The following is a 26727-nucleotide window of genomic DNA, read 5'->3' on the forward strand; positions in this document are numbered from 1 at the left end:
TACTAGTAAAAAAAAAAAATTTATAAAAATGCCATAAAACTATTAAAGTTTTGTAGACGCTATAACTTTTGTGCAAACCAATCCATAAACGCTTATTGCAAATTTCTTTTTTCTTTTTTTTCCAAAAATATGTAGAAGAATACTTACTGGCCTAAACTAGGGAAAACTATTTATTACTGGGGGAAAAAAGGGTGCCAATGTTTGGGAGCCACGTCGCATGATCGTGCAATTGTCAGTTAAAGCGACGCAGTGCCGAATCGCAAAAAGGGGCCTGGTCTTTTAGCTGCAAAATGGTCCGGGGCTTAAGTGGTTAAACAGGAACGCAGGAGATGGTTTCTTGTGATGTGACTAAGGCAGAGGTGAAGGGAGCTGGGCAGCTTTAAGTAGGCAGGTCAGACGAGCATGATCAGGAACAGCTGGATAACTGTGGAGAGAGATGAGAGCTGGCAATTAGCCAACAGCTGAGCAGCCAGCCCAGAGAAGGTAGGCTAAGCCAGCCCTGACAGGGGGTGGTGTCCTTATGGGAATTAAGGCTCCTGGTGCTGCAACATAGGATTGCTGATCACTAAAGCTGGCAAAAGATGGATCGAATTTTGGCTGGTTTAGAAGGTACCGGCCAAGATATAAACCATCTATGAGCAGGCTGATTGTACCCAGGTCAATCTAACAATCGACTTTTGGTACAACTGGCATGTCTCATTTTAAGCATGCGATTATTGCCTGTGGCTATAGTGACTAGCAGTGACTATGTTCTACTGCCAGGTTTCAGGAGAAGAAATTGATTAATCTATGGCCTGCTTTAGATTGTTAGGAAGATATTTACTTTAGCCATCAAGAGTGGATCATGGAAATGTTAAAGGTCGTGCTGTGTGAAACCCTGCTCTCGTATGCCAATATGGTAATCAATGAATTTGTATTTCAGTGTCAAGGTCATGTTAGAGGAAAAACGGAAAGCAGAAGAAGAGAAGCGAAAGCAGGAAGCTGCTGAAAAAGAGAGGCAAGCCCTGCTAAAGGCTCAAAGGGAAGAACAAAAGAAAATGGAGGAGGAGAAGGAAGCCAAAAGACAGGCCGAGTTGAAACAAAGTAGTGCCTCGGGAATAGAGCCTGTGACAACTAGTGAACCTGAAAATAATACTAATGGAAAACAAACTGAAACTTTACTAGATAAAGGGCCAGTGAAGAAAGAAAGAAATCTTTTCAAAACAACTGATAGGGAGGAGAGGATACCAAAAGAGAATGAGTATAACAGGACTATTAAAGAAGAGAGCTTGGGCGCAAACCGCAATTTCCAAGCACAACAAGCAAGTGTTGAGGACAAAGCCACTGCATTAAATGTAGATCCTTGGATACCCCTGAGCCCTAAAGCTGAAACAAACTTTTCAGACAGAACCTCTGCCAGGACTGAAAGGGAGAACAGGAGACAGAGGTGTCTGATGCATGATATGCTGCAAAATAAACATATATCCACCTCACTGATTGAGGCTGAAAAGGGGGAAGATGGTGTTAAAGAACAACTTCATACTTGCAGTAAGGGTGAGGTAACTGAGGTACCTCAGGAGGAAAAGTCGGACCAAGAAAAAGAAGTGGCTAAAGCAAACTTGACTGAAAAGACAAATGATGATCAACATTTGGGGAAACCTTTAAGGCCCTCAAATTTTCAGTTAAATATTCAGCAGGTTTCACAAAAGCAGTTGTCTGAGGAGACAGACAAGCAAAACGCACCACAGGATGCGGATGTTCCCAGTGTTGGGATCATACAGAGATACAGTGATCACGAGAAGTTAAGAAACAAAGCAGAAAAGTGGAAAGAAAAAAGGCAAAATGAAACTAACCTGTTTGAATCTGAATCTACAAGCACACCTGATAGAGATGCAGTGCATCTTCGACAAGACGGCAAGGAAGTGCTACCAAGGTTTGGATTTATTCTTAAAACTGAAACAAAGCATATCCGGGGACACAGTAGGCATCTATGTTTTATAAGCTGTGCCTACTGGATGTTAAACAGAAATTCTTCTGTGGGTTATATCAATATTTTTCAAGGTATGGCACGTGCACCATTGATGGGTGCACATTTTTACTTTAGATTATGTACAGACATAGCAATTGCACTAAGCTGACCTGATCATAATAACTTTTTCTGGTGTCACCCATCATTGACAACCACTAAAGGTGATGTTAACGTATTAAAATAAACAGCCTGGTGGTACTTTTCAACCATTTTGTAATTCTGTTGACATCACTGTTATTGAATATTGACTCTTAGAGAGCATGCTACTGGGATTAGAATTAAGGGGAGAGCGCTTGGGGAAGAGTGTGAATTTGTGGATTGGTTCCTGATCAAGACTGTGTGGGGCGGGGGGTGGCAAAACCATTCAGAGGGAAGCCAAAGCTTACAAATCATGTGACCGCCCCTTCGCTGATTGAAAAACGCAACGCTCTTACAAACGGTCAGCAAGCATAGGAGGGGTGGGGAAACACAATTTTTAACCTAAACCGCACTAGCCTTTACTTGCAGTTTAAGGTGTTTCTAAACCTAAACCATTTTTTGTCTTAATGCATTCCCTGCATTAAGGGCCTGCATTAAGGGATTTTTTGTTTTTTTTGCCAGACTTAGAATTCTAAACCTTAGTATAGTTTTGAATGTGTTTTTTTTTTTTTTTTTTAACAGAACGAAGGGGATTGTTGGAACTACACAAGCTTCAACAGATATACAGACTTCCTGCATCCCTCAGGTTAGTGATTGTCTAAATCCCTAATGACCAGCCTGGCCCTCTGAATGCAGTAGTCTATTTTTTTTCTACCTATATGCTTGCCTCAAGCCTGTGAAGTAAAATATTTTTCAGATTGAATTCCATTTTCTCTAAATGGCTTGGTTCATTTCTTTCAGACTTTTCTATGCTGTACATCCCTTTATCTTTTAAAGCTGCAATTTAGGCATGCATTTTATAGCATAATTACATTTAATACAGGATGAGGTGGAAATAATGACACCGCCCCACTTCTCCACTTTGTCCACTCAGAGAACACTTTGCTTGCATTCACCAAGAAAAAGGCATTCTGTGAATGGCATCCGTGAAGAGTGAGCGACCCCTGTATTCTGGGTATGCAGCTGGGCAGCTGCTTGCCTTAATACCCAGAATGCAGCGACAAACACTGCAGTAGTGGAGCCTGCTATGGTGATTTATAGATTGCACTGGGAAGCCTCAGATAAGACACATGCATGTTTACATTAGTCCAAGCTTGACCAATGTGACATTGCTAAAAAATTTAGCTTTAATGTTACATAATAGATCTTGTTGAGCTCAATATCAAATGTCAGGTAATTTGCAGTTCCAGAGGTTTTTCTTTATCGTACATCACAGGACACAGACCAGCCATACTGTATGGGTTATACGCCACCTACTGGTGAATGTACACTGGCAGATCAAGCAAACGGGAAGTCCTCCCCTATATAACCCCTCCTACACAGGAAGTACCTTCCAGTTTTTTTAGGCAGTGTATGCAAGGTGGTGGTCACTGATATGATACATGTGCTCTTGGAGGTCTGGAACAGTTCTGCTGAAAATCAAGGACTTCAATCGGATCCATTTGAAAAAGCTGACGGTCAAAATGGATGGTACCCAAGCCTGATTGAAACAAGACGAGATTCCTCGAGGTTTGCCTGTAATGCAGCCTTACAGCGCAGGATCCTGCCTAATGGAACCCTGTTCAGTGTTTTTGACCAAGGTGCTTTCCTGCAGGGTGTGATACAGGTCCGTGGGAGTGGACCCCACATTAAGGGGGACCCAGTTCCTGAAGGTCTTTGAGCATAACCAGAGTCCAATCTTCACCCATCACAGCGGGCTATCATAAGAGTCTTGCAGCAGGAATGGTAAGCCTGCATTTTTTATTTTATTTTTGCAGTTTCTCTTTTAACCACTGCCTGCCGTTGATTGACGGCGGCAGAATGGTGCTCCTGCGCAAATCTCTGTAGCTGTATGGCAGACACTTTAAGGAGTAGAGGGGTACATTTAGGAGATTAAGCTCCATGGATTTCTAAGCCCCAGAGTGGTGAGGCAGCTATACCGTGACTCAGAAGGGGAGATTGCTGCCATGCAGGTCAGCGGGGTGGTGGGGGGGGGGGTCCTGTGTAAGTTCACCTTACAGATTTTGAACCTTCTCTTTAAATGCATGTTTTGAATAAACACGTTTTAAAAAAAATAAAAGAAAAATATGGGCATCAGTGCACGTTAAGTACCGGTTCACACTACAGCAACTTGGGATCCAACTTGTCATACCTCAAGTCGCTGGACATAAGAAATTCCATTGAAGTGAATGAGAGCCATCTTAATTTACACTACTGAAGATGCTCCAACTTCAGAAAAGGTTCCTGTATTACTTCAAGGCGAATTCTAGCCAACTTGTACCCATAAATTTTAATTGAAGTAGTCTCAAAGTCAGATCCTTATCTTAACTGATGTGATTTGGATCCGCATTACGGGAAGATTACCCAGGAATTCACCAAAGTTACCTCGCAAAGTCGTGCCCGCTTTCAGGTCGCGGCAGTGTGAACCGCCTCTAAGGAGTTGTATTTCCAGAGTAGTGTGCAGAAGCTTATTTTCTTTTTTTCACTGTTCTGAAGCAGCATAGAGGCTGCATTGGGTGTATATGTGTTTGGCTAAATCCTGCAAGGCTAGTATGGGGCCAAGTGCAGTTGAGCAGGTGCATGCTTGCAAACTGGCTTAAATGCATGGTTGCTTAAACGCATGTTGGCATAAAGATGCGCAGTTGGCATAAAGATGCGTGGTTGTATAAAGATGCGTGGTTGTATAAAGATGTGCATTTGCATAAAGATACATCTTGGTACATTTTAACCTATCTCTTTGGGAAACCAAATGGCGAAAACGAAGATCCCATGCTTCCTCCCAATCATAGTAGTCAAGCTCAGGCATGTCTCTTGCCCACCTCTGCCGGAGGTTGTTGAGATCAGGAAGGGAGAACTGACTATTGAAAGAGCGAGACAACTGAAGGTACCTGAATAGGTGGGAGGGCGTTATATTGTAGTAGTCGGAAAAAGATGTGAATGATCATAAGGAGCCTCTGACCACTGCATGGGAAATAAGTTTGACAATATATTAGGTCCATCCTTGTGGGTCTGACAAATTATACAAATGTGCCAAATTTGGATTGCGCCACAGGGGAGTATCCAGCGAAACAGTGTCCAACACAATTATTTTGTAAGTTAAATCCACTTTCTATGCCCTAATTGTATTAATGGAAGGGGTCAGGGAGTGTAATGCTTTTCGTCTATTAAGTTCTTGTGGTAAAACCAAGGAAGCTTAGACTTCTGAAGTGTATCAATGCTTTACTAAACATGGAAAAATATGCACATACAAACTGTAGGATAAACAATACAACGCAACTTATACCTTACAAAATATGCCTACACATATAAGCATGAACGATTTGTACACATTAAGTAAACTAATCAATTACTCAATTTAGGGGTCAAGATGCCCTCCATGGTCCTTTTTGCTCAGTCCAACTCTCAAAGTTCTCCAGCTTCTGGCAGCCATGTCTCCTCTTTGTCCTTCCAAACACCACTCTCTTGTTCAAACACATGTTTTTTTTTCAAAACACTCCCCAAGCCCCTCCCACCCATTTCCTGCATACACCAACTTCCTGCAAAGAACATCCTGTCTCAGTTATTTACATATCAATGGAGGGGGAAGGGCCTCTGTAAACATATGCTCTTACCAAACCTTACTATATTATTGCTTTCAAGACAATATACAAAATTGGCCATAGCAACACAGGGAGTAAGGGGCTCTTGTCCTAGCCTTAAATCAAACACACAGTGGTACAGGTTTTGCTCAAGAATATCCCTGTATTTAGCACCATCCATCTTTCCCTCAACTCTGACCAGTTTCCCAATCCCGACTGCTGAAAAATGGTGGGATGGTGTTCTTTGGGTGATGTGATGTTGGGTTTACGCCGGACATAGTGTTTTCTTTAATGGTACTTTAAAAAGTAAAATTTTAGTCTCATCAGACCAGAGCACTTTCCTCCATTTTTGGAGTCTCCCACGTGCCTTTTCGTAAACTCAAAACGTGAAATTTAGTTTTTTGGCTACTCTGCCTTAAAGCCCAATTCTATGGAGTATACGGCTTATTGTCGTCCTATGTACAGATACTCCAATCTCTGCTGTGGAACCCTGCAGCTTCTCCAGGGTTACATTAGGTCTATGTGCTGCCTCTCTGATTAATGCCTTCCTTGCCCAGTCCATGAGTTTTGGTGTGCGGTCGTCTCTTGGCAGGTTTACTGGTGTGCTATGTTCTTTCCATTTGGTTATGATAGATTTGATGGTGCTCCTATGGTTCATCAAAGATTTGGATAATTTTTTTTTTTTAAGATAACCCTGACTTGCACTTCTCAACAACATTGTCCCTTAGTTGTTTGGAGATTTCCTTGGTCTTCATGGCCGTGTTTGATTAGTGGTGCCTTTTGCTTAGGTGTTGCAGCCTCTGGGGCCTTTCAAAAAGGTGGACATAATTTCACTAATTATGTGACTTTTGAAGGTAATTGGTTGCACCAGAGCTTTTTACGGACTTCACAACAAAGAGTGAATACATACGCTCATGCCAATTATCAGGTTTATTATTTCTGGAAAATAGTTTTATGTATATGTTTTTCTAATTTTACTTCACCAACTTAGACTATTGTGTTCTGATCCATCTCATATAATTCAGATTAAAAAAACATTTAACTAAAGGCTGTAATGTAACAATATAGTTAAAAATCCAAGGGGGGTGAAATATTTTTGCAAGGCACTGTAGGTAACCAAACTGGTCACATGTAATACCCTATGTGGTGGTGGTGGTGGGGATTAGGGGGAAAGACCAAGGGCCTTGTGGAGTTTTCTTCCTCGCCAAAAAAGCAAGAAGACTGTAGTGCCCAGTCTATGCAAGCTGTAGATGGGGTGGGGGGGAGGGATATAGTATATATTTTTTGGGAGGTGCATTACCAAGCTCCGGTAATTCAGGCTCTTCAGATGCAGGATACCGTTGCTGAAAACAAGAGCCTGTATAGGGTAAGTCAGTCACAAGGTAGCCAGGAGACAGTGGCTCAAAAGGGTAAGTCCTCCAAGTAACAGGGTAGAGTAAACCCTCCGCAGTGATCTGGAAAAGGGGGAAACATAACAGGAACAGTAGCATGCCAGATTAAATGGAAATGGCAGTGGGGTGAACAGAAATGTTTCATGCTAAGCAGGACATCTTTGGTTCAGCAAGCATCCAGCCAGGTGGAAACCGCATCCGGGGAGTCGAAGAAATGGGCACGATCCCCATCCACAATGAGCCAGCTAGGATACAGCAAGCTGAATTTGATGCCCTTCTCTCGGAGGCGTCAGCAGATCTCCATGAAGGACCTGTGGCGTTGGATCTCCAGGGAAAAATCCGGAAAAATAATAATTTTAGAATTTTCGTAGCAGAGATCTGGGTTATTCCTGGCAGCTGTCAGGTTTCTAATGCAATCTCTGTAGCTCATTAGGCGAAGCAGGAATGACCACACTGGAGCACCCGAATTCGGCGGAGTGTGGTATGTTGAGCCAGAAAAATTTCAGCAAATTCTACTGGCCTAAAGCCCACTGCATGCTCTGGCAGGCCCAGAATCCACACATTGTTGTGGCGCAGAGGATTTTTAGTGTCTATGGCCTTGTCCTGGAGCGCTCTCATCTGCAGCTGGAGTTTATGGAGGTCAGTAGAATCAGCAGACCACATCCTCCACTTGCGATATGCGATCTTCTGCCTCAGACACGCAGAAGCATAACTTGTCCATGTCGTGCCTTATCAAGCTGACATCCATAGTCTGCCAACAATTTTTGCTATAAGGGTCTCCTTGGCATTAATCACGGCCAGGATCTCTGCTCCTGTGGGGCCAGCAGCCACCGGATCTCGGGGGGGGGGTCTGTTGCCACCAACATAGTGCTTGGTCTCGTGTCCAAGATGGCTGTGGAAGAAGAGGGGCGAGGAGCACTGACTGGTGATCTTGTGGTGTGGAACGTTTGCATCACCAGAGAAATGTAGTTCCATCTCTGGGGACCCAGGGTGAAGGATGGGGTGACCAAAAAGGAGGAAAAGAGCCCAGAAGGTATGTCAGGATTTCTGCAGGATGTAAGCTGTAGCGACACACGTCTTTCCTCTCACATCCCAGCTACACCCCTCCGTCCTCATCCATCTTTATTGCCTAAAGTGGGTTCTAGTTTTCACTTGAATGAGGACAGTGTCTTTCCTTTTTAATTTTCTTTTAATCCACAGTCGGCAGGAGAAAAATTGATACGTACTCTAGAGGTATTTCAGGCGTTCAGTAACTACTTGCGTTTTTGGCACAGGTCAGGAATCCTGGTTTGTGCTGCCAGAATCAATGATGCTTATGTTTATTTTCTGTGGAGAGATTCTCTACTAGGTGTGGAGCAGTATATTGGGCCATCCATCAGGCGTCAGTGGCCCAGGTCTGGAAGACCACTATTTTGATCTTTGGTTTATACATCCACAGGGGTTTTACCAGGTGGATGTCAAGAACATGGAGAATACTGCTTTTGGCCTCAGCATATTACAAACCGTAATTGTGGCAGTTTCTGCAATGGTGTCTCCCTCTCCTAGAGCATTACTTTGGGACATCTCAAATAATAATGGTTGCTCTGTGTCCTGTGATGTACGATAAAGAAAATTGGATATTTCCTACAGCTTGTATGTAAAATCCTTTTCTTTAGAGTACATCACAGGACACAGAGGTCCCTCCACTCTTGGAAGTTTATTGCTTGCTACAAAACTGAGCTACTTACTGTGTAGGAGGGGTTATATAGGGGAGGACTTCCTGTTTCATCTGCCATTGTCCATTCACCAGTAAGTGGTGTATAACCCAGATAGTAATGGCTTCTCTGTCTATGTCCCGTGATGTACTCCAAGAAAAGGATTTTATAGGTAAGCTGTTGAAAAAATCCAATTATTGAGCTCTGTACGTATGGAACGTTCACAGGGTGAATTTATCAAAACTGGAACAACTGGAATCTGGAGCAGTTGTGCATGGCAACCAATTAGTGCCATCTTCTGTTTTCAAACTGAACATGCTGAAGATAGAAGCTGATTGGTTGCTATGCACAACTGCTACAGATTCTGGCTGCTCCAGGTTTGATAAAAGTTGATTTAAAAGTTATTAGGTATACACATCTGAAATAGCTTTTCAGTAAAGGCATTAATATATCGCATTAGCAAACAGTAAATCCATAGACAAAAGATTTTTCCCATGTCATTGAGCATTACTGACCATTCTCACAATGTATGTCTACAAGTCAGCCAGCTTATTAAAAACTGTGCACTCCGTATGTTAATCTATAAATCTCTTTAATGTGCACCTAAAACAAGGGAAATATATGGGCTACCATTGCTAGCTTTGAAAATGCTAGATAAACAGACAAAATTAAAATATTGGATCAGCGGCCAACATTTCAAACCATTATACCATCAGGACCCTACCCCTCCCCTGCCAGACCCACCTTCCCTCTTCCTTCAGCGTTTCTAAAATTGTTAAATGGGTCAAATATTTACCAAGCATTTTGGATTTGGTAACCTTCACTTTTAGAAAATTTGCTAGATTACAGTAGAATAGATCACGTGTTTCTGCAACTTAGCTCCCTGCCGTTGGTACATAAGATCATTATTGCTACCTCGCCCTGGTCGGATCATGATCCCCTGATCCTCGGAATCTCCTTGGTAGGATTCTCCCGCCCTGCCTATCTCTGGCGGCTTAATGAATCCCTCCTGAGTACGCAAGCTACATCCTCTCAGATAGAAACACATATCCAAACCTATTTCACAGAAAATGTAGGCTCAGTTGATTCTCCAGTTGCCTTGTGGGAAGCCCACAAGGCGACGGTCAGGGGACACCTAATCCAGATCGCTTCTTGTACAAAGCGGGCCAGGGAGCAGGGGATACGGGGGTTGACCTCCTTGTTAGAAGCGGCAGATACGACGTGGAAGGCGCGTCCTACGGTAGCCCATAGGCGGACACGAGACAACTTGGCCACTGAGTTGGACATGCTCGCCTCCGCTCAGGCGGAGAAAGCTCTGCGCTGGTCCAAATATTAATTTTACAGTTGCTCGAACAAACCTGGTCCCATGTTGGCTAGGAAACCTAATTCAGTGGGGGGTCCGGGCAGGCTGGTTCGATTACAGGTGACAGGTGGGGGATTCACGTCCAATCCATCCAAGGTAGCTGCTGGCTTTGCCTCCTTCCTCTCCTCCCTCTATAGTGGACCGGATGCCTTAGACCGAGACAGGGCCGAGAGATTCTTCCAATCAATTAGTCTTCCTTTATTGTCCTCAGCGGCACAGGATAATTTGAATGCTCCCATAACTGAAATGGAGGTCGCCCAAGCCCTAAAATCCCTTAAGCCGTCCAAGGCCCCGGGTCCGGACGGCTTTACCGGTCTATACTATAGGACATTTGCATCCCTGCTCACGCCCCATTTAACATCTTATTTCAACGCCTGGCGGGAAGGTGCGAGACCCTCGCCGGACTCGCTGAAAGCCCATATCTCTATGATCCCTAAGTCATCCGAGGAAGCCACAGACCCACAGTCCTTTCATCCCATCTCCCTGTTGAATGTTGACCTGAAGGTTCTGGGAAAGGTTCTGAGCACGCGAGTCAACAGATATCTTCAGGCCCTCATTCACAGGGATCAGGTGGGCTTTGTGCCCGGTCGCCAGGCGGGGGACAGTGTCCGCAAGGTGGTCGATCTCCTTCATATACTTCGTCAGCGTAAAATACCAGGACTTTTGCTATCCCTAGATATCTATAAAGCGTTTGATTCGCTTTCCTGTGACTACCTTTACTTTGTTCTAACCAAATGGGGATTTGGACCACATTTCCTACAATGGATCCAGGCCCTCTATTCCGCACCGTCGGTGAAATATGCGGGCTTCCTTTCTGAACCTTTCCCGATACTTCGGGGGACTATACAGGGATGCCCCCTGTCCCCGGCACTATTTATCCTGGCATTGGAGCCGCTGGCAGCGGCGATCAGGGCCAATGGTGATATCTCGGGAATCCCTTACGCGGGCACTCAATACAAAGTGAACCTCTTTGCGGATGACGCCCTATTGACCCTGTCCAACCCGCTTATCTCCCTGCCCAACCTGCAACTAGTATTAGACCGATTTTCGGCCTTCTCAGGTCTTCAAATTAACCTCTCCAAGACCACAGCGATGAATGTTAACCTCCCTCTGGAACTGGTGCAGCGCCTCCAGGACCATTTTCCATACCGCTGGGTATCCCACTCAATTGATTATTTAGGTGTCAAATTGATGCCGTCTTATTCTTCCCTTTTTTCGGCCAATTATTATCCCCTGTTGCGAACCGTGTCCACCCTTATGCAAGCCTGGCATTTCCCCACACTCTCATGGGTAGGCAGGATCTCGGCGGCGAAGATGACCATCCTCCCTAAAGTCCTTTATTATTTTCGTACTTTGCCTGTCCGGGTACCCACTTTTTTTCTTCGACTCCTGCAGAATAGGATACTCCAATTTATATGGGCGCGCAAACGCCCCAGGGTACCTAGAGCAACCCTTTATACCCATAGGCTCCGGGGAGGCTTGGGGGTCCCCAATATCTCTAAATACTACACAGCGGCCCAGATCGCTCCGTTGACTATGCTCCATGCAACCATGGATGTTCCTCTGTGGGTGCTTCTGGAGGTGCCTGGCTGTGACCCTTGTGCACTTCAGGCACTCCTCTGGCTCCCCAGAAATCTGCGCCCTCCCTCCCTAAGCCCCATGCTCCTACATAGTCTGCAGGTGTGGGACTCAGTTCGCTTTTCCAGCAATCTGATGTCCCCCTTTCTACCCCTACTTCCCATCACCCATAACCCTCTTTTCCCCCCGGGTCTGGAGGAGCCCCAGGCATTTTCCTGGTGGTCCTCACATGGCTACCCACAAGTCCAAAATTTTCTTTCCTCACGCTTATTCCCCTCCTGGGAGAGTATCCGGGAAACACAGGGGGCGCCGGCTAATGAGCATTATCACTTTATCCATTTAAAGCACTGGATTGCAGCGTTGCGCCGCAGGTCCACCTACCCCTTCCAAAAAACTTTTTTTGAACATTCATGCCAATATGCCCCAGGGTCCCCAGGCCTTATTTCGGCCATTTATGCCTCTCTGAATAGCCGTCCCCCATCAGCACCCCTCTTATATGACTCAATGGGAAAAGGACCTTCAGACCCCAGTAAACCCAGAGGACTGGAGCAGGGCCTGGAAAACAATCACCAAATGCTCGTTTAACACGAATACCCTGGAGGCTGCATATAAAGTAATGCTCCGATGGTATTGGGTACCTGCCCGCACAGCTCGGGCTTTCCCTGGGAGTACGGACAGATGCTTCCGCAATTGTGGACAGCGAGGTGATGTTATGCATACATGGTGGGCTTGCCCAAGGCTGGTGGGGTTCTGGTCTAGGATTTTTGGTTTGCTGCAGACACTTTTCCACCTAACCATCCGAAGGGACGCTAAGCTAGCTCTCCTACATTGCCCGATATCTGGTTTGCGGGGCCCTCCACAGAAGTTGGCTACTTACCTATTTATAGCGGCCAAGCGGACCATTGCCCAAGCCTGGAAGTCCCAACGGGTAGACTTTCAAGGTGTTAAAACCCACATGACTGCAATGTTACTTCAGGAACGTATGTCTAGTATTGTTCACGATTCTCATGCTAAATTTCTTAAAATCTGGGAGCCGTGGATCTCCTATGAGTTCCCCGCACTCCAAGCAGCATGCCTAGGCTTGGTCTAACTCCCCTTGGCGAGGCACCCACGCCCGAACTTTCCCCCTCCTTCCTTCCCCCCTCTTTTCTCTCCTATCTTTTCTTCTTTTGTTCCCTATCTCTCTTCACTCTTCTTTGTAATCTCTCCCATTGCTAACGAATTCTGCTGCCCCCCGTAGGAGGGGGTAGTGGAAGAAGGGCCTGCCCTCCGGAAACGACGAGGGAACGAGTTGCCTGGTTCTGGAACCAGCCTCGATACCATCCCCTACTCATATTCCCTCCTTTTCTTCTGTTTATTACAAGTATAATGTGATGGCTGGCCCTTTGGTTTCATATTCATGTTTTGTAGCCCCTGCGAGGGCACACAAGGAGCAGATTGTAGACTCTTGTTTATTCCTGTTTATTCAACTTTCCAATAAACATATTGAAACAGAAAATTTGCTAGATTACATGTTTTTAAAAGCTAGTCTTGCCATAAGAATAGTACGTGCTGAGTTCAGCCATAACTTTAAAAGTTTAAAAAAATATAGTTTCAGTTATTCGCCATCTGCCTAAGGTAACCACTTTGGTTGCAATACATCATTTATAGCCTGTCTGCGTTGGAGTATTTCTCTATATACCAACACTGCCAGTTCTGGAGATCTATATTTTTACTTAAAAGGCTACATACTATTGGCCAAGGGCTTAGGAAGTTTTTACAAAACCAGAGGATATAAATGAGTGAGCCAATTTGAACACAGTCTCCAACTTTGAGAGGATTGCGTAGGGTAATGCGCCTAACACAGGGCTCGACAAATCCCAGGCGCCAGGTCGCCGTTGCGACTAGAAATAGTGCCCTGGCGCCTGGGTTTTTGTCAATGACAGGTGCCTCTGTTGCTCTGTGTCTGGTGCCTCCAGACACCGAGCACTGTCTAGTAGTCGGGATGGAGCAGGAAGAGTGGCTCAGCAGCCTCTGACATCCTCCTCCCTTCTCCACACACTGTTGGCAGAGCAGCGCCGCAGTGTGTAGCTGTCAAAATTGAGGCTGAATGTCGGGGTGGGCGGGACCCTGCTTTCCAACACCAGCCAATGGGATGCGATCTGGGCGGGCCGATACGTGTGTGTGGCCCCTCCCCTTTCTTAAGCAGCCCAATCATTGGCTGGCTAGCTGCCGGGTCCCGCCCACCTCTGACATCACGCTGAATGTGTCAGCTCCTCTCTCTCTCCATACAGTTTCACACAGTGCAGCACTGCAGGGAGCATTCAGTTTTTCACAGTTGCACTATCGGCTGTGAAACCTGCCAGTGCCACCTGCCAATAGCAGTTAGTGCCACATGCCAGTGCCACCTGCCAATGACAGTGCCACCTGCCAGTGCAATACAATGCCACCTGCCAATGCCAGTTAGTGCCACCTGCCAATGCCATCTGCCAGTGCCAGTTAGTGCCACCTGCCAGTGCCAACCAGTGAAATCCAGTCCCACTTGCCAATCAGTGCCAACCATTGCCACCTGCCAGTGCAATCCAGTGCCACCTGCCAATGCCAGTTTGTGCCACCTGCCAATGCCATTTGCCAGAACCACGTGCCAACCATTGCCACCTGCCAGTGCAATCCAGTGCCACCTGCCAATGCCAGTTTGTGCCACCTGCCAATGCCATTTTCCAGAACCACGTGCCATCCAATGCCACCTGCCAGTGCAATCCAGTGCCACCTGCCAATGCCAGTTAGTGCCACCTGCCAATGCCATCTGTCAGTGCCACCTGCCAATGCCATCTGTCAGTGCCACCTGCCAATGCCACCTGCCAGTGCCACCTGTCAGTGCCAGTTAGTGCCATCTGCCAATGCCATCTGCTAGTGCCATCTGCCAGTGCAATCCAGTGCCACCTGCCAATGCCATCTGCCAGTTGGTGCCACCTGCCAATGCCAAGCAGTGCTACCTGCCAGTGCCACCTGCCAGTGTAATCCAGTGCCACCTGCCAATGCCAGTTAGTGCCACATGCTAATGCCATCTGCCAGTGCCACCTACCAGTGCCAAGCAGTGCCACCTGCCATTGCAAATCCAGTGCCACCTGCCACTTGCCAGTTAGTGCCACCTGCCACTTGCCAGTTAGTGCCACCTGCCAGTGCAATCCAGTGCCACTTGCCAATCTGTGCCACCCATTGCCACCTGCCAGTGCCACCTGCCAGTGCAATCCAGTGCCACCTGCCAATACCACCTGCCAGTTAGTGCCACCTGCCAGTTAGTGCCACCTGCTAGTGCCAAGCAGTGCAACCTGCCAGTGCAATCCAGTGCCACTTGCCAATCTGTGCCACCCATTGCCACCTGCCAGTGCCACCTGCCAGTGCAATCCAGTGCCACCTGCCAATGCCACCCATTGCCACCTGCCAGTTAGTGCCACCTGCCAGTGCCAAGCAGTGCAACCTGCCAGTGCAATCCAGTGCCACCTGACAGTGCCGCCTGCCAATGCCAGTTAGTGCCACATGCCAGTGCCACCTGCCAATGACAGTGCCACCTGCCAGTGCAATACAATGCCACCTGCCAATGCCAGTTAGTGCCACCTGCCAATGCCATCTGCCAGTACCAGTTAGTGCCACCTGCCAGTGCCAACCAGTGAAATCCAGTCCCACTTGCCAATCAGTGCCAACCATTGCCACCTGCCAGTGCAATCCAGTGCCACCTGCCAATGCCAGTTTGTGCCACCTGCCAATGCCATTTGCCAGAACCACGTGCCAACCATTGCCACCTGCCAGTGCAATCCAGTGCCACCTGCCAATGCCAGTTTGTGCCACCTGCCAATGCCATTTTCCAGAACCACGTGCCATCCAATGCCACCTGCCAGTGCCACCTGCCAATGCCAGTTAGTGCCACCTGCCAATGCCATCTGTCAGTGCCACCTGCCAATACCACCTGTCAGTGCCACCTGCCAGTGCCACCTGTCAGTGCCAGTTAGTGCCATCTGCCAATGCCATCTGCTAGTGCCATCTGCCAGTGCAATCCAGTGCCACCTGCCAATGCCATCTGCCAGTTGGTGCCACCTGCCAATGCCAAGCAGTGCTACCTGCCAGTGCCACCTGCCAGTGTAATCCAGTGCCACCTGCCAATGCCAGTTAGTGCCACATGCTAATGCCATCTGCCAGTGCCACCTACCAGTACCAAGCAGTGCCACCTGCCATTGCAAATCCAGTGCCACCTGCCACTTGCCACTTAGTGCCACCTGCCACTTGCCAGTTAGTGCCACCTGCCAGTGCAATCCAGTGCCACTTGCCAATCTGTGCCACCCATTGCCACCTGCCAGTGCCACCTGCCAGTGCAATCCAGTGCCACCTGCCAATACCACCTGCCAGTTAGTGCCACCTGCCAGTTAGTGCCACCTGCCAGTTAGTGCCACCTGCTAGTGCCAAGCAGTGCAACCTGCCAGTGCAATCCAGTGCCACTTGCCAATCTGTGCCACCCATTGCCACCTGCCAGTGCCACCTGCCAGTGCAATCCAGTGCCACCTGCCAATGCCACCTGCCAGTGCCACCCATTGCCACCTGCCAGTTAGTGCCACCTGCCAGTGCCAAGCAGTGCAACCTGCCAGTGCAATCCAGTGCCACCTGACAGTGCCGCCTGCTAATGCCAGTTAGTGCCACCTGCCAATGCTGCCCATCAGTGCCACCTGCCAGTTCCCATTAGTGGCACCTCAGTGCTGCCTATTGGTGCTCATCAATGGCACCTGCCAGTGCCCATCAGTTCCAACCTCAATGCCACCCCATCAGTGCCCATTAGTGCAGCCTATCAAAGCACATCAGTGAAGGAGAAAAAAAAACGTATTTGCAAAATCTTATAACAAAACAAAAGTTGACTTTTTTTTTTTTTTTTTTTAAATCTGGTCTTTCTCTGGGCATCAGGCATGAGCAATTCTTATTGTCCGATGCCCCAGACATGCAGTTCTGGGCGCTGGGCAGAGGATTTAAATAACTGGCTCCTAATTTTTTCAGCTGGCTCCTAGATTCTAAGCAAATTTGTCAAGCCCTGGCCTAACACATCTACCGCGATAGCTACTACAATACAGAAATTTCAAAAATAAATAAAATGAAAATCCAAATCGTTCATGAAGTCCTCAATAAAATAGGATGTAAAGGAGGATTCTGCTTGACTGACTCATCCACCACACCACATGCAGTTTGTGACACTGCTCCCCTATAGTACAGAATGAAGTCCGAACACCAATGGCAGATCGCGAGTCGGTTGGCTGCTGGTTTTCCAGCATGCACTTCCGACAGAAGCCAGCCGAAAGGCTGACATACACGTGGGCAGAATGTCTGCCAGTATATTTTCTACTGGCAAATGTCTCCTGACATTCTGTCCATGTCTACGGGGGTTTAGGGATAGATCGATAAACTTGTGAAAAAGAAGCTCAGAGCTCCCCCTGCTGAATTAAAATAAATTTACAATATTTAATTCTTTACTAGAATATTAAAAACTAATTGTATAGCGGTTATGTTTTAGTCACGAACATAATTAAAAAAGAAATTGTATAAATGATCTTCCACAGAGACTGAATACATATTTATCTTTACAACTGTTTACCTTAAACAGGGAGTTTATCTTTACAATAATCGCTCTGACACTGTAATATCTCTTGTGCAGCTACCGCCTCTGTCAGCTGACAATGATAAAGAACAAAATAAGCCTAATCTTCAGAAAAAGAAATCCATTGAAAGCAAGGCTCCTCCAGACAGCAGCGCACAGTCCACAGACAAGTGAGTGTTGCCAAAGAGATCATAGAGTTTTGCTGACTGTTGACATATATTACTACATCTGATTAGATAAGTGACTGTGTTTTATATTAAAAGTCAAATAAATATTTTGTTTTCCACAGGCATAGCTACAAAAGCCCTCTGTACAGGCTTCTGGGCAAAAAGCCTGATAAAAAGAACAGCAAAGATGGCCCACTCACCCCAGATGGCACAGAACAGCCATCTTTCCCTCACTCTGCCAAGGAGCCTTTAGCAACAAAACGATCCCTAGATGGTATGTATCATTACTTGCTCTGTATCGGTGTTACCTTGTTCGCAAAACTTTCCTAATAGTACTGAACTTTTTTTTTAAAGCATATATATATATATATACAGTGCCTTCAATAAGTATACATAGCCATTGAAAGTTCCCACATTTTGTCATGTTGCAATCAAAATTGTAAATGTATTTTATTGGGATTTTATGTGATAAACCAACACAAAGTGGCACATAATTGTGAAGGGAAGGAAAATGATAAATGTTTAAGCGTGGCGTGTATTTCAGTGGCGGCTGGTGCTCAAAAATTTGGGGGGTGGTGCGTAAAACTGAAAAATTCTGAAAAAAACCCAGTCAATTGCAGCTTCAGTGTGCCCCCTCTTATGCAGCTTCAGTGTGCCCCCTCTTATGCAGCCTCAGTGTGCCCCCTCTTATGCAGCCACTGTGCCATATCAAATGCTGCCAGTGTGCCCCCCGCCCACCATCTGTACTTACCCTGTCTGTGGCAGTGGGACAGCCCCTCGATGTCTTCTCCCGCCCTCTTTCTGTCCTCTGCTATAATTGGATGCCTGATTAGTGTCCAATCAGAGCGCCTGTCATTTCAGCCAATCAGGTGACCGCTAACAGATCCTAGCACCTAATTGGCAAAGAGGCAGTTTAGTGTTAGGAAAGCGAATTTACATTCGCTTTTCTAACACAGCTGAGTGACCTGTGAGCGCCCCCAGCATGGCGCTCGCAGGTCACCCTTTTGACGCCTATTAGAGCCTATGGCTCTAATCAGGTGCTTAAAAATAAACACCCTGTCGCTGTAATTCAGGCATCCGGCGCCTGAAAAGGCCATTCTAACACATGAATATGTTTTGATCTAAAACACTCCATTGTAGCCCTAACACTGCTTTAAACTTTTCCACAACTTTATCCCTGACCTGTCTGGTGTGTTCCTTGGCCTTCATGATGATTGTTCACCAAGATTCTCTAACAAACCTCTGAGGGCTTCACAGAACTGCTGTATTTATACTGAGATTAAATTACACACAGGTGGACTCTATTTACTAATTGGGTAACTTCTGAAGGTAATTGGGTTCCACTAGATTTTAGTTAGGGGTGTCACTGTAAAGGGGGCTGAATACAAATGCATGCCACGCTTTCAGATATTTGTAAAAAAAATTAACACCATTTATCATTTTCCCTCCACTTCACAATTTAGTACCACTTTGTGTTGGTCTATCACATAAAATCCCAAAAAAGTACATTTATGTTTAAGGTTGTAACATGCCAAAATGTGGAAAACTTCAAGGAGTGTGAATACTTTTTCAACGCACTGTACATATACTTTCCATAAGAAATGAAACCGCAGCTCACAATACTGTGTTTACAGCATTTAGCTGTCAGTCTAAGTTCATTGTAGATGCAGATATCTTGGAGTAGAACAATGCACTCAGTACTGCAGCTCTTTGAGATCAGGGATGATCCAGCACTGCCAGAAACAAGGGTGTAGTAAAAGTATATTTAATTGACAGCACAGCATAATGGTATACAAGCACTTCCATCAAAGTTGATGCTGAAGCACTTTTGCCAGGACAAACTGGTTAGCTAGCAGTCGAGTGAAGATCAGCACCAGTGGTGTACATAAGTAAAGCAGAGCAGCTAGCAGGGATGGTAGCTTTCTAGCAGCCCCCTCTCAAAAGTTGTGAACAGGAAGTGTCCACAGGAGCTCCAATCTCTTGGTCAGTAAGGCTATGGTAGTGTTGGTCAAGCAAGGCAATGTGATGTGGGGCTCCACCTATTTTCTAAAGCCTGATTGGACGGTAACAGGGGGCTGCCTTACATATAATTAACATACAGGATTATAGCAGTGTAGGTAGGCTCATCATACATTTTAATGAAAATACAATAAAAACTGATGTAGAGTGTTAAGGTTTGGATCATTGTGAAGAGTACTAAAATTGTTAGAAAAAACTAGGAGGAAAAAATGTGCAAGATACCATGCTGTTCCAGAATGAACCGTCAAAGGGAGAGGTGGGGGTATTTTAAAATGCGGGTAAAATACAAGTTACGTAAAAATGGATACTGTGAGCACTCGCAATAAAAATACACAAGCTTCACGATTTAAAAATCCATCATGGGGTACAATATTTTAGCCTAATTATGGACTAGATTACAGTATATTGAAAATGTAAAATAATTCCTATGTTAACTGAAAAAAGTGCTCAAATAGTGTGAACGTTGGCCACAGACTATTGCATCGGATTGATTTCATGTGCTAGTGAAGGGCATTCGCACTACCTATTGGATCAATGTGAAAAATGTGACAAGCTGCAAAAGCTATAGTGTTTGCAACACACATAATAGTACATACATAAATGGATTGTGATCTCGTGCAGTAATTAACAGTTACATACAATAAAATGTATGCAAAAGTGATGCACCAAGATAAAGTTCAAATGATGTGCACCAATATTCTTGATAATTAAACTATCTTCATAAAATAATATTCATTCAGTGTCTTCACACAACTGTTATGTGCTCCTAGAACTCTCACCTACAAACAATGTATGTCCAGCCTCAAAGATATGGGAATATCCAGCCTTTAGGCTCCAAGCTACAGGATACAATATATCACCACAGCTGATGTGTCATCAGCTTCTCAAAGCTCATATATTATCACCGATATCCAATATTATGCTCATGATGCCAGGCTTGAAACTTCTACCATATTGTTATAGGCTCTGGTTAGCATGGAAATCAATGAATAAAAATGCCCTCCATAGTGTAGTATGCTAAAACCAAACAGCTATTTATTAAAGATAAATGGGTTTTTACATCAAACTATCATAAAATGTTCAATAAGGTAAAATCACGGCATTTGAAAGTCTTCTCACGTCACTTCTGGCCATGCCCAGAGTGTTATGTTGCGACATGTGACTTCATCAGGGAAACCGGATTGGCTATTGACTGATTGTATTTATACACTAGGGACAGGAAGTGTTACAGCGGCCATTTTCTTGTAGCCAGTTTCTAAATTAATGACCGTGGCCATTTTCCAAGTAAATAGGCAGTGTAATATAAATAAATAGAGAATCTTAAGTATAGAGAAGTAGTAAAGCTATTTCCCTATGTTGAATATAAACTGATCGGCCATTTTCCAGAAGTTATATAGTATAGTAGGTAATGTAGCCATTCTCAAAAGTAAATAAATGAATAAACTTCAAATGGAAAAACGATATGGTCAATTTAATATATTCTACTGAATCCGTCTGCCATTTTCTTGGAGGTCAATAACGGACTAATCTACATCCTACGTTGGTTTTTTATTATTGCACGTTATTTTAATTACATTTTTATGTATGATGTAGATTAGTCCTTCGTTGACCTCCAAGAAAATGGCTGACTCATTCAGTAGAATATATGAAATTGACCATATTTTTTTTTCTATTTGAAGTTTATTAATTTATTTACTTTTGAGAATGGCTACATTACCTATTATATTATAGAATTTCTGGAAAATGGCCGATCAGTTTATATTCAACATAGGAAAAGCGCTTTTATGTTTTGGGATTCTCTTTATTGCCTAATCAAATGGCCGTGGTCATTAATTCAGAAATTGGCTACAAGAAAATGGCCAATGTAACACTTCCTGTCCCTAGTGTAGAAATACCATCAGTCAATAGCCAATCCGGTTCCACTGCAGACCATGGCTTTTGCTGTAGGATGCTATATTCATTAACGGTCTCCTACATGATGAAGAAGAGTACATTTGCATGTACTTGTACTGCCTTGTATTTATATGCATATTCATACAATAAATCGAAGTTTAGAGTCAAACATATCAATTCTTACACACATGTATTTTGAGGAAGCATTATATATGCATATCTGCCGTCATGCATGCACTGAAATACAAATACAAACATTATATCCCAAACTGCCCCGTAATCTTTCCCTGTGGTCCCTGTACTGAGTAGAGGTGGGGTAGACTGCAGAGATTTGTGTATAACAAGCATGTTTGGGTGAATAGTGGGATTTTTAGGGGCTCTCTTGAGAAAATGTGACTGATTAAAACTTTGTTGCATTCACTGTAGGGTTTGATCCTTTATTTTATTTTTTAAAATTCTGCCTGTCTCTAATAATTGTAATGTTTCCTTTAAATTGCAATCCTGTATTGCAGGTGCAGCTGTCGCAGGCCAAACTACTCGTCCATCTCCAACAGAGCCGACTACTAAAGTTCGCAGGAATCGATCAATTAAAATTGGTAAAGCTGCCACCGTGTCTGAAACATGGAAGGCATCTTTGTGCAGAGAGATCACCAATTCTACTGAACTTAAACACCTTGATGACTTCTTGTTTGCTAAGGTAATGTACTTATGGTTACCGATTGATCAAACTTTGCTCTAATAAATGTTTGAGCTTTCAGCCCTCTATGCTGAGCAATTTGCAGATTCTGCCAATAAATGAAGTGTGTGTAGGGTGATATGTTTGGGCAGGAGGAGCCAGTAGTACTTCTGACCAAGTGCTGCCTACTGAGAACCATGCAGGGGGGAGTTGGTTTACTGGTGAGTAAGGCTCTGATGGTAACCAGTCTCCTTGATCGAAAACTGCAAATAAAAGGCATTTTTAGCACTGTAATAATTTGTTCAAGGATAAGGGTACATCTTGTTCCAAGTAAGATGCACAACGCATTTTACATCAGCCTTTTTTTTTATTTTATTTTTGTGCTCAAAGTTTGGCTTTAAGTGATGACAAAGTAAATATAATATTAATGTGTAAACTGATATGAATAAATAACCATTTAACATGTGATGTGCTGTGTATTACATTTTCTAAAATATTTTTAGCAAAAATGCACTAAGCTGCTGGCGTATTCACCGCTCCTACAGCGCTGCAAAGAAGCTGCTCGCAGGACTTATTTTTTTTTTTTTTTACATTCTGCCTTTCACATTGGGATTGCAGCCGAGGCTTTTTTCATGCACTTTACAGGTGCTTTAAAGTGCTTGAAAAACACCTCCAGTGTGAAAGGGGTCTAAGTATTTCTGAAGTTATGAATGTAAGAATCAGACAAACATTGAGCTTTTATGATCTGATAATTAAACGTATCTTCTGATTTTTTTTTTTTTTTTTTTCTTTACAGATCAACACCCTACATCAGGATAAAACAGCTATTGAAGGCCTACTCTGCAAAGCAATGGAAATGTTCAGAGAAAACCTCAAGTTCATGTACTCTTCTCCAGTAAGTTGCATACCTCCCATAAGGTTGGGATTTGTACACTGGAAATTTAGTGAAGATTAAAGTGACATTGACGTGAGGTGACATTGACCAAATATTCACTGCATGTGTTCATTCCTTGTGCATGTGTTTAAATTAGTTATTGATGATTGGCTCGCCTGTAAATGTTTGGTGACTGTCTCATTCACTGATTTATAAGTATACCCCTTAAAGTATCTAATAAAAGTATTAGTACAGTGCATGCTACATCAATAGCAAAGTGTTAGAGAACCAGTTATAATAGATTCCTGGGTACCTGTATCAAACATTTTTATATATGTGACTTGTTTCTTTTCAGAAAGGACACATGCATGCTGGTTACAAAGATCTTATGGAAAATTTTCAGCTTCTTGTGAACAATCTAAACAGAGAAAGGAATGAGAAGGATGTGAAGCTTGTCCTTAATCTCTTCCAATCTTTCCTGGATGAGTTTACACGTGGATACACAAAGAGAGATGACGGAGAATCGCACAAGGTTAATTTTGTTTATTTTTATTTTATTTTAATGGGCATCCTGTTATTTCACACACATACTAGCAAGCCTAAATTATTAGAACTAAATTTAGAAAATCAGGAAATAATATAGTTTAAGGTACATTTTTTTACTAATAAATATGGCAATATAAACTGCAAAACGGGGGGAAATAACTGGATACAATATATATATATTTTTCTGTTTAGCTATGTGGATTGTTTTTTTTTGTTTTTTTTTTTTTTGTTTTTTTTTTAAACTGTAAAAAAAAAAAAATCCAATAAAGTTAAATCATACTTCACCTGCTTGAGTACCTTGTGGTACATGGCTTTACAGGGTTTCCTTTCCCTGTCTGTAACATCCGCTCATAGTTTTCACTTAGTGTTACTAAACCCAGGACCCTGCATTCACTACATTTGGCCTCCCACAGTACACAGAACATGGAAATGCAATCAATTAAATATAAACTGCTAAATACCTTTTCTCATCAGCAGTATATAGCAGTCTTGTGACTTCTATCAGTGTCTGGTTAAAGCTTGTAGCAGGAGTTTTCATTCTCCCCTGGTTGTACTATGAGGCTGCAGGACCCCTAACCTTCTGGACAGTGCTGATTGGCCCTGTGCTGATCACATACACTCTCCCAAGAAAATAAAAATGCTCTAGAAATAAACACCAAACACTGCATGTGCAGCTTGCATCAGGAGGTGGTTTGGGGAACTGAGGATCAGAGAAGACAGGATCAAACAGCCTTTTTCCACAATACGCCGGATTAACCCCTTAGGTTCCACAGTGAGTGTAACCAGCATGCTTTACTGCATATACAGACTGATTTTACTGTTGTGTGTTTAGTAACACTTTAATGTATGTTCCATGTGGGCGGTACCAGCCCGCTACTTGTGGATGTAAGTACTACAAAGTGTACAGCATGGTGTGTTTCTTGGTTTTTATTATGAATCCAATAGCAAAAGTCTGGCATCACAAAACCTTTTCTGCCTCTTTTCAAACATTCTTTACATTTTTGTTTTCTCAATTGAGAATATGTAAATATGGCAGATACATGTGTTAAATTTTCATAACTAGATCATTTAATGCCCCAACTTCCATACATTTTTCTTACCTTCATTCTTTTTCTCACAATGTCACAGGGTTCATATACACGTCTATTCTTCAATTCTAGCATTAGTTACCGTATATACTCGAGTATAAGCCGAGATTTTCAGCCTCTTTTTTGAGGCTGAAAGTGCCCCCCTCGGCTTATACTCGAGTCATCGCCGTCTGCCTGCCCGATCAGCGTATCGAGCAGACAGACGGCGGCCATTCTACCTTTCAAAATTGCGCCTCCGCCTGTGATAGGCGGAACACTCAATTTCCCAGCAGTCAGTGTTCCGCCTATCACGGACATCCGCTCATCCTCGTACTACAGACGAGGGTGAGAGGATGTCCGTGATAGGCGGAACACAGACTGCTGGGAAATTGAGTGTTCCGCCTATCACAGGCGGAGGCGCGGCTTTTGAAAGGTAGAATGGCCGCCGAGGCGCCGATGAAGAGCGGGACGGAGGAGGCACGGGAACGGAGGAGGCACGGGACAGAGGAGGCACGGGACAGAGGCTCGGGACACAGGTAGGCTGCACGGACACACACACAGGGATGGATGGATGGACACACACACAGGGATGGATGGACACACACACACACACACAGGGATGGATGGATGGACACACACACACACAGGGATGGATGGATGGACGGACACACACAGGGATGGACGGACACACAGGGATGGACGGACACACAGGGATGGACAGCCATGTCTCACCCTCGGCTTATACACGAGTCAATAAGTTTTACAGTTTTTTTGGGGTAAATTGGGGGCCTCGGCTTATATTCGGGTCGGCCTATACTCGAGTATATACGGTACATGTGTTTTTGGTGTGTAATTATGGATATTGTATGTTTTCAGCGCTCAACGCTCAAATTCCCCACACAACCTGCGTCCTTACTGGTTACTGAATGTCCAAATCTAGTGAAAATAAAAAAAAATCTTCCATTCATCCTACATGAAAAATTTAGAAAAAAAATAAACTCCCCAAATAATTAGACCCTCATACTTAAATGGGTCATATACAGCATGTGAATAAATGTTAACAGCCACCCGGTGTCATTCCTCCTCTTCCCAATAACTATTTTAACAGTTAAAAGAAACAATCTTAGTGTAATATTTCCAACACAATCAACAAAGTGAAATTGTGGAATCCGTAATAGACCATGTATGCACACAATGTTCCTATCAGTCCAACCACCAATGTGCACCCACATGCAATGGGCTCTTAACAAATGGGGTGACTCGTAGCCTATATGGGACCATCTGGAATATGTTATGGCGATTTTCCCTTGGTTCTCTGACGCCTCACATGCCTCTAAAAGATGTTTTATTATAATATATGGTTACATAAGAAGAGGAAAGGTAGGCAGTATGCTTAGTAACAACAAGGAATGCGGAATTACCACTTCTGGTTCCATACTGACATCACTTCCTCAACGCATTTGTGGGGAAATTGAGGGTTGTAACTGAGCGCTGGAAATATATAATTTGTAATTGCAGAACCTGTGGGGGGAGATGAGGTGATTCTAGCTACTGGGGGAGTATCGACTGATTTGAGCAATTGTTCCACTGGTGTGTAAAATGGGGTGAAATAAAGGACGTGTTCATCACCATACTGCTATTTGGTATATATGACTATTTTGTGGCACAGACATGGTCTGACGTATTTCTCTTTAACAGCAGAGATGTGTAAATAGCATTTCCTTTCATTTCCACAGCACTTTAATAATATTTAGTTGGCGTATGTGCACCCAAGTATGATATACAAACATATGAAATTGGGAGGAAGACAAATACCTTATTGTTAGCATGATTGCATTGACATTAACAAGTGGTTAGGAACATTACACAATAAAGCTATGTAAAATCCCATCTTATTAATTGCGATCAATAGATGATGTTTGTTGTATTTTTAGCAAAGAAAATCTCAGAAGAAGAAGAGGAAACAGGATCAAAATGTGAGTTTGCTTATGTTTTTTTCATACAAGCTAACAATTTCACCACTTTATTTTCATACAGCAGGGGACACAGAGCCATAGTAGTTACTATGTGGGTTATAGGCCACCTTTGGGTGATGGACACTGGCACGCCCTAAGACAAGAAGTGCACGTTCTATATAACCCC

At 44.1% G+C, this 26727-nt stretch overlaps 1 protein-coding gene across 8 annotated transcripts in view; it reads left to right on the forward strand.

Moving 5' to 3' along the window:
* Positions 1-26727, forward strand: part of MYO9B (myosin IXB) — a 241293-nt gene that overhangs the window by 157830 nt on the left and 56736 nt on the right. For all 8 annotated transcript variants that reach the window (XM_077475522.1, XM_077475525.1, XM_077475527.1 and 5 more), the window contains 8 exons: positions 923-1912; positions 2669-2732; positions 17401-17513; positions 17633-17784; positions 21935-22119; positions 22895-22993; positions 23328-23504; positions 26520-26561. In XM_077475522.1, the coding sequence (XP_077331648.1) occupies positions 923-1912; positions 2669-2732; positions 17401-17513; positions 17633-17784; positions 21935-22119; positions 22895-22993; positions 23328-23504; positions 26520-26561 (1822 nt within the window). The remainder of the gene's footprint in view (positions 1-922; positions 1913-2668; positions 2733-17400; positions 17514-17632; positions 17785-21934; positions 22120-22894; positions 22994-23327; positions 23505-26519; positions 26562-26727) is intronic.

This window comes from Lithobates pipiens, unplaced genomic scaffold (genome assembly GCF_037356315.1).
Source record: "Lithobates pipiens isolate NorthernLeopardFrog02 unplaced genomic scaffold, aLitPip1_a1.2 Scaffold_13, whole genome shotgun sequence".
NCBI classification, from domain to species: domain Eukaryota; kingdom Metazoa; phylum Chordata; class Amphibia; order Anura; family Ranidae; genus Lithobates; species Lithobates pipiens.